This window comes from Amorphotheca resinae (assembly GCF_003019875.1).
Source record: "Amorphotheca resinae ATCC 22711 unplaced genomic scaffold M430scaffold_9, whole genome shotgun sequence".
Classification (NCBI taxonomy): domain Eukaryota; kingdom Fungi; phylum Ascomycota; class Leotiomycetes; order Helotiales; family Amorphothecaceae; genus Amorphotheca; species Amorphotheca resinae.
The window spans coordinates 910,807-919,371 of NW_020194479.1; the positions used below are offsets into that span (position 1 = coordinate 910,807).

At 49.3% G+C, this 8,565-nt stretch overlaps 3 protein-coding genes across 3 annotated transcripts; 1 reads left to right on the plus strand and 2 right to left on the minus strand.

Moving 5' to 3' along the window:
• Positions 1-623: 623 nt before the first annotated feature.
• Positions 624-1,115, minus strand: M430DRAFT_264278 (hypothetical protein). The gene has a single exon (XM_024865393.1). It carries the CDS (start codon positions 965-967, stop codon positions 701-703), a length of 267 nt encoding a protein of 88 aa, XP_024719047.1. The 5' UTR covers positions 968-1,115; the 3' UTR covers positions 624-700.
• On the minus strand, positions 968-4,164 carry M430DRAFT_68200 (hypothetical protein; the record flags this gene model as incomplete). Its single annotated transcript, XM_024869335.1, has 3 exons — positions 968-2,737; positions 2,806-3,053; positions 3,102-4,164. The coding sequence occupies 3 exons, from the start codon at positions 4,162-4,164 to the stop codon at positions 1,265-1,267; spliced, it is 2,784 nt and encodes a 927-aa protein (XP_024719048.1). The 3' UTR covers positions 968-1,264.
• A 2,388-nt stretch (positions 4,165-6,552) lies between these two features.
• On the plus strand, positions 6,553-8,058 carry M430DRAFT_20970 (carbohydrate esterase family 8 protein; the record flags this gene model as incomplete). The annotated part of the gene is made up of 7 exons (XM_024864408.1): positions 6,553-6,748; positions 6,798-6,824; positions 6,877-6,920; positions 6,978-7,251; positions 7,308-7,390; positions 7,446-7,712; positions 7,780-8,058. The coding sequence occupies 7 exons, from the start codon at positions 6,553-6,555 to the stop codon at positions 8,056-8,058; spliced, it is 1,170 nt and encodes a 389-aa protein (XP_024719049.1).
• Positions 8,059-8,565: the final 507 nt, after the last annotated feature.

Consider the following 8,565-nt stretch of genomic DNA (forward strand, 5'->3'; position numbering starts at 1 on the left):
CTTTGGAAGAGTTTGAGGAGAGAGGTTGAGAGAGAGGGAGAAGAGGAGGAAGGAAAAGCGAGGGAAAGGCGGGGTGGAGTTACTCATGATATCCATAAAGCAAGCAAGCAAGCAAACAAACAACAAGCCAAGCAAATAAACAGCCAGCTTCTTCGACTCACATTACATCACAACAGCATCATATCAGTTCTAATTTCGAGCCAAACGCCCAAAAGCACAGTGTCTGCATGAATTTAGGCCACCATATCGCGCATCATTAAGTCCAGCTCGGGGTTTTCATGGCTTGCAGGGCAGTTTGAAGGATTAGGGCCATGGGGGGTTGTTTCATTGTTGGGAGTGAGTAGGAACGCTGCATCATCATTTTCTAGGATGGGGTCGGGGAACTCATTCGAGGTATCCGGGACAAGTCCTACCAGTGCTGTTGTGGACATTACTCCCTTCCTTCAGACCTTTTCAATAGACATTTCAGGTATTCCGCACCTTACGTGCCTCAACTCACGGAAGGGAGCAATTCCACGGCTCACGGCCATCTCGTGGAGTGTCTTCCCCCCAAGTTCTTAATTGGACACCAAGAATTAGCGGCACATGCAATCATCTATCACAAAGGGAAAAGGAGTGAGTTTTGTAGCTGAGAATTGTTCTGCTATTATCGTAACTAAAGGATTGCGAACGACTACTAGATGCCACAGACCCATGTGAGCTAGTGATCATCATGATCAGCCTCTTGGAAATAAGCAAATCGTGAAACCTCGATGTTCGTTTCCACCAAGTGCGTTTTGCTCGTCATCATTAGCACATTTTGAAAAAGAGCGCATGAAGTGAAAAGAAGAATGGATTCCGCAGAACCCGAAAAGAAATCCCCCCAACCGTCACAAAAACAGGATGTTGTGAAAAGAGACGATAGCCACAGAATCAAGCGAGCGGTCCATAGCATCCATCTGACCATAACGAATGAATGTGGCTCCATCTCAGGGAGAAAAGTGAAAGTCTCCACAGTTGTAGGTCTTGTGAAGTCTCCACAAAGAGGAACAGCAGGGTTAAATTGTCGCCCAGGCTTGAAGTGAAGATAGAGCGATCACAGCAACATCACTCCACTTTGTATTCAGCTAGACGAAAAAAAGGCAAAGCTCAGCTATAATGAAAGTGAGGTCCAAATAATGGAAATCGAATTGAAGGAGCCCAGAAAATCAGCAGATATGGAGCTGGTTGGTGAAACATATGTCGCTTTGAGACATGAAACGTCAACAGTCCAATTGAGACTCCTTCAGATGTAAAACATGGTATCCTTTAGGTTTTCCGCAATGCTGATATCTAGGGATGTCTGAGATGCACCGCCACTGACTACGCTTGGTGTGGCTGACGAATCATTTGGATCGAATTGATCAGAAAGGTAGCACCTCAGGCGAGTGCAGAGGAGATCTGCATAATAGGCTGGGGGACATAGACTGACGGCCTTCGTAGCACGACCAAACAGATGGCACATGTTGTGGGTCAGATCTTCCAGAGCATCTGAAGGGTTCTGGAAAGGTGGCTTAACGGGTCGAGTCCTGAGAATCTCGTCAAGGACCACATAGTAATGACCTGTGCGTGCGGTGCCTTGAAGACATGCGTGCGGCTGAAGAAAGAAGTCCCAGCCACGAACCTCTGTGACTCCACGATCCACAACAGTCCCAGGCGCGCAGTTCGAAGAGCGGTCTGCCTCTCCCTCATGCGCGGGATAAAAGCGGGTATGGTGACGTTTTCCGCAGACAGCAATGGTAAGCTTAGGATACCCTTGCTTAGTAGCCGTAGCAGGATATGCCTGCCTGCATGCGTTGCGGATCAAGGGGAGCTCTTGCTCTATGACGAGCTGATATTGACCTTCTGACACACCATCTCGGTAAATGATGATATTTTCGGGGAGCTGCCTGTTGCGCTTCTCCCAAAGCTTCAGACGAGATAGGAAGAGTGATTCTAGGGCAGAGACCATCTCCTTTCGCCCTTCCTGTAAGCTGAACGCCCCAGGCCATTGGCCCAGAAATTTATCGACGCTCGCAACAATGCCTGCAGCACTAGGCGCACCCTCTTTAGAGCCAGGCGACGGATGTGTGACATCGAGGCCCACAACCATCGTCTTCCCTTCGGCAATGATGCCGAGTTGTTTTGGGTCGAGAGTCTGGTTGATCCCTCCTGCTTTGAGGTTAAACTTCAGCGAGATGTTCCCGAAGTATTGTTCTTGTCGCTGGGGCTTCATGAACTTTTGTGCAACGACGCACACAGTGTGAATTCCAGCCTTGGTATCTGCAACTGTCTTGATGCTGTTGTAGATTGCAACATCATTATATGGCAAAATGACAAGCACAAATCTCGGCCTGGACTTTGCGTCGTACATTCGCCTGAAGATTGTCTTGATCACCTCGTCGTTGGCCCCTTCAAGGCCATCCTGTAGAGTTATGACAGGTGGTGGAGGGTGTTGGATAAATCCGTCAGCGTTGATACCAGCATTGGCCAGGAAATCAGCAAACTTCATCACAGTATCATTAACGTGACGTTCATTGAACGGGGTGGACCCTCTGTTCGATTTGAACCAGATATATGTCCATGGTCCAAGGGCACTAGCCGTGTGAAATCTGGTGTTGATCATGTTCCAGCTTCCGAATTTCGGGACTATGGACATCTCTCTATTCCTCAAGTCCTTATACTTGATCGCAGGAGGAGGTAAGAGACGAGCAGCAACGGTGATTAGGCTGCGCCCAACCTGAAGACCCATTGTTGCCTAGCCTGTGTTAGCATCTTAATTAAAAGAAAACTTGTAACAGAACTTACCAAAATCGAATTCGGGGACGGGTTTAGCCCAAGAACGGCCTTTCCATCATCAACAATAGAGGTACCATTCTCCCACGGCTTTCTGCAGGCAAAAGTAATCATCTGCTGAGTCTGGTCTGGACTCAATCTTCTTTTGATTGTTTGCCCGGGAAGGACAACGCACACTTCCGCGGGAAGGTAGCTGGGGTTTTCTCTATTCCCAACGTTGACTACGGGAAGATTTTCTTTCAATGGGATGTTCGGGTACTCTGAAGATAGATCAGCAACCTATTACTAACAAATTTAGCCAAACTTACTCGCTTTGAAATAGTCAAACACAGAAATGTATCTGTTTGTGGGCAGGGCAGGGCCCGTGGGTTTTTTGGGTGGCTTGCCCTTGCCTTTGGATGTCCCTGCTGCCGGAGGGGCTTCTCCAAGCCAGAACTTCACATCCCTTGGACCTGCACCAAATGATGCAATTTGTGGCGGGTGTTCATCGCTGCGACCATCTTGTGGATGGGCCAAGCCGAAGATGGTCTTAATCCGGGGAATTTCCTGGTTGGTTTGCTTCGATTTCTTGGCCGGAAGATGGATAACTTTGACACGAATGCGCTTTATCTTTTTCTCTAGCGTCACCCGGTTTCCAGTCCCCATCTTGGGAAAGAGTTCACTCAGACGATCAGGCTGGAAGAAAACGCCATGGGTCACATTAACGTTAAGAAGGAGGCCGCCAGTAGCGGGACGGACACTTTGGAAGTACCCGCGTAAAGATTCCAGACCGCCACCGAGAACCTGGATATTGTGCAAGTTCCGCTGGCTCCTATCAACAGAGAAGTGACGATTCTGGCCGATAGAAACCACACCGTCGTGTGACTGGGGATGGTGACCGAGAAGCGCATTCAGACCTTGGAGAACTTCTGCCTTGTGAGGGAAAGCAGGCCCAGTGGAGGTGGCCGAGAGGTAGTTGACAAGGTCCGAGACAGCAAGAGAGATTGGAGTGACGACCCTCACCGTATAGGTGATAGCGCGCTCCAGAGCCTCATCTTCACCCTCAGCACGATAAGGAATGGCGACATGGTAGTCTGGCGGGATATTCAAGGGCTGGCGGCTTATAATCATGGACTTCCATTCAGTACCAACGCCAGCAAACTCGGGCAACTCAAGAAGGAGTTGAAAGATACGCCTGAGCTTCTTCCCAGTCGCTTCGGGCGTCACCTCGACGCTGTATCGAGTGAGGGTCAAGTTCGGGGCAGTCTGGATTTTGAAGTAGTTCGCGTAGACGGCAATCTTTCTGCCCTGTGTCCCATGACCGGGGCGAAGGGGGAACGCAGAAGTCAGCGCGAGGTTCCCCAAAGCTCCGATGCCGCCGGCATTTTTCATGTACGCATTTTCAATGCTCAAGACATTCCCATCTGGGGGAGCATAGGGGTTGTTTGGGTCCCTATACGCAGCCGTTAGAAAGGTCTGAAAAGTGGTTCGTAGAATGGGAGAAACAAGGACAGACGGAGGGCTAGATGTCAAGAGATGGAGTTGCAAAAGGAGAAGAATAAGAAGAATAGAACTAATAGAAATGCTTTACCTGAAGACCCTGACCTCCTGAGAAGCTCCTCCTCCACCGTAGCCCCCTCGGCCTCCGCGGGATCCACGATCGCTGCTGCGGTCGCTGCCTCCACGGCTGCCACCACCGCGGCTGCTGCCACGCTCACTGCTCCCCCGGCTGCCTCCGCGGTCACTGCCGCCGCGACCGCCTCCTCGTCCTCCGCGTTGGGATGACGACATGGTCAACGAATGCCCGTATCAAGTGGATGGAGGACTCGAGCACCAGAGTTGGACGCGTCTGGCAGGTTGGGATGGAGGGTAAGGGATGTAGGATAGACGTAAGAGGGTAATTGAAGGTGAGGTTGTCGAAGCTCGGAGCTTCTTGATGACGGGTGGTGTTGTGGAAGTTCTGGGGATTTCTGGCAGGACGTCAGTTTTAAGTATTTCTCGATTGCGTGAACCATTGGCTCAAATAGGATTGGAGCTGAGGTGGGCAAGCGAGAAACAGTGAGGGAAGGAAGGGAGGAGATGGATAGGGAAGGAACCACGCACCTGCCTCACGCGCGAGGAGAGAAGGAAGAAGAAGAAGAAGAAAAGTGAAGTCGGTCGACGATGAGACGGAGAAGGGGGCGGTGAATTGATATCTACCTGTCTTTGCTCGCCGTTTAAGGGAGAAGGACGAACAAAGGGGTTGATATGGTGTTGGATGTGATGTTGGATGAGCGGTGAAAGAAGAGGTTGGTCTCCCGTTCCCACGCGTGCAGCCGCGTTGCTGGGGGCGAAATGTGTTTGATTACCTGGGAACCTGATGTGGGGCGGGGATGAGCGGCTGAAGAGAGAGAGAGGTATGAAAGAAATAAGAGAAAGGAGAAATAAGAGAAATAAGAAAGAGGAGAAAGGTAAAAGGAACGAAAGAAAGGTGACGATAATGGCCTATGACGAGATGCGAATCAGAAAAACCGATATATCGCGATGGTGAAGATGGAGGTTTACGCAAGGCTGCAGGCAAACTACAAGGGACATTAACTACAATGCTACACCACAAGATAGAACCCCGGCCTCCCCTAATTCGGATGCTCATCCCGCATGTGATGAGTCGAGCTGTTGTCATTAAGGTATTGCTGTGGTTTGATAGCAAACAAAGAAATCAGAATCCGCAGTACCTTATGCACGCAGTATTGCACGTTGGGCTGAGAAGCGGAAGGGTCTGAATTATTGATTTTATGCAACGCGGACTGCATCTCTCACACATCACATTCCACCCGGACAAACCCTACCTATATGGATGTAGTCCTGTATACGGTTTGCAGCTGCCAGCATTCAGGGGCGCAACAACCACAATACTCCGTACAACTTGGCCCGAGAGGATTGGATGGAGGGAAGACAGGCCAGGTCTCTGATTGGTGGGAAGATTAGTACAATCTGCGTTTTTGCTGACGCCAACCAAAGACAAAGCAAAAAAAATAACAGGCCACGGAGGCGAAAAAAGAATGGCAAAAAGAATTTGGGACGACCCAGGGAAGATTCGAACTCCCAATCTCCAGAGCCGAAATCTGGCGCCTTAACCATTAGGCCACTAGGCCGGAAACCTGTTGGTCAAAAGTCTTTATCTCGCTACATATGAGGGTCTGTCAATTCTGACTCCAGATGCGGCCCCTCTGATTCCTTGGAGGTACCTCCCTACCTAGTCAAGCATCGACTCATTTTCGTCATTGCTTGGTACTTTATGCTGTCAGCAAGTCTTCTCGGCGTTCACATCGCATAGTCTTCAAGAATGGGGGGAACAATTCGACTTCTCTCTTTGGTCTTGATGTTGAAGGATACAGTCGAAGGAGCTTCTCCTAGGGCCTTTTTTTACACCTTGCCAATCTGCGATCCTGCCCTCTGTACCCTGATCAGCATGCTCCGCGGAGGTAGTTTCCCCGCAAACTTTCTCCACACTTCATCTCAATTCATGGAATATTGTTCTGCCGAGGTGGAGAGGGCGGCCATCCACAATATCCGTTAAGCTTTCCTTGACAGGTACAAACATAGACGGCTCAACATGGGTATCTGTGGAAGCATGCGAGTATGTAGATATTCTGTAAGGGCGTTGATAGATTGGACGGCCAAATATAAATTTTCTCCTTCCTTTCAATTTGAAATGCTTTTGTTTAGTTGCGGATATCTTGCATGTGTTGACCTTTCTTCTCAATACATCTTCTTAAATCCCTAATTGAACGAGTCGGTATGTTGGGTATACAATCTCTAGTTCTCTTCCTGGCTGCATTTTCCTCCCTCGTCTTGGCTTGGGATATCAGCAATGAAAATGATCGTCACGGCTGTCAATTGTATTCCAGAAACCCTCTCGAAGGTTGTGATCGAGACAGGACTCTTTTTGTGGATGCTGTAGGTGGCAATTCTGAATTCACCACTGTGCAATCAGGTAAGAAATTATTGCACCTCACTCGGAGCCCCTAACTAACAAGAAATAGCCGTTGCTTCTTTACCAAATAATACTGGTAGGACTACCAAAGGTCCGAAGGGCAGTCCAAACTTACTCACGAGGTTCAGATACCTATATCATTCTCGTTGCTTCTGGAAACTATACGGAGCAGGTATATGATGCTTCTATTCTATTTATTCATTCCAACAAAGCTGACAGCAACACTCAGGTTAATGTCACTCGACGTGGCCCGACCTATCTCTTAGGCCAAACAAGACATCCACGAAACCAAGCCTATAATACAGTCAACATCATATGGTCCGCGATTGCCGTCCCAGGTTTAGACAACGCCTTTACCAGTACCCTTACCGTGGCACCAAATTTAAACGCCTCATTGACGGGTAGCGGGCCTACGGGCTTTGCGGTCCCAGACGGGACGCCGTTTGGGTGTGTAGATTTCAGGACTTACAATCTCAATTTCATCAATGACTTTGCCCCTTACTGTGAGTTCTTCAGGGGATAAGATCAGTATAATTAATTGGGAGCTGATGAATCCTAGCTGATGATCCGTCTCTCGCCCTGAGTATCAGTTATGCAAATGGGGGCTTCTATTACACCGGCTTCTACAGTTACCAAGATACGGTACAACAGTCCTACTTCTCTCATTCCCCACATCGGAAACTGCTGACGCCCGAAGATCTACGTAGGCAAGCTTGGAAATGCATACTTCAAGAATGGCGAGGTAGCCGGCGAGACAGACTTCTTCTACGGGTTCGGAACCGCATGGGTGGAGCAGACATCCATCGCGCTCCGAAACTGCGGCGGCGGCATCACCGCATGGAAAGGCACTAACACGACGTTCCCGAACAAGTACGGCGTTTACATCGTGAATTCCAATGTCCATGCCGCAAATACTTCGATCGCGAGCGTTATCAAGGGGAAGTGCGCTTTGGGAAGACCCTGGGTTTGAGCGCCCTCCCCCTACTTACTCGACGTCCCTTCCTAGAAACCATACTGATTCCAAAACCCAGAACTCACAGATGCGTTCCATCTTTGCACGCACCTATCTGGACGCCTCGATCCGCCCGACTGGCTTCATCGATTGGGATCCCGCGCGCTACGATAATTCCACCATGCAGGCCGAGTACAGAAATTATGGACCTGGCTACAATGCTACGGGCAGAGCTATGGCAGAGTTCGATGTCCAGCTGACGGAGGCGCAGTATGTGCCCTACAGCACACCGGCCCGGGTCTTTCAAACACCTGATGGGAGGTTCGGAAATACTGACTGGATTGACTTTGACGTCTGAGTGTTGCACGTGAAAAGCAAAGGGAGACGGGACCGTCGATGTCGATGTGCTGCTTGGTATAAACTGGTCATGACGCTGGATGTTAATGCGCATTCCAAATCCAGTATTTCTAGAGGATCTGTACTTAAGTATTACGAACGCCCATCTCGTCTCGCGCATATTGGATTCCGATTCCTCTTCTCGAGATATACCTGCGTCCCTTCAGTTCCATGATCCATTCATCTTGTTATGTACCCGAGTGTAGACAATTGTAGTTGGGAAAGGTAGCATCACATGAGTGCACATAGAGATAGAAGTTCGAACATATACTTGAAATCCTCACCGAGGTCTTCTGTCGTACTTCTTTCTTCCTGCTCCAAAAATATCAAACACCAATCACACACCTCTATCACATGTAAACTTCAGCAGGAGAAATATAGCTCACACCATCTGCTGAATTGGTAGGGGAAAGGGGGAGTTGGGTTGTGGTTGTGGTTGTTTTTTTAGGAGGGAGAGAGGGGGGTGGGG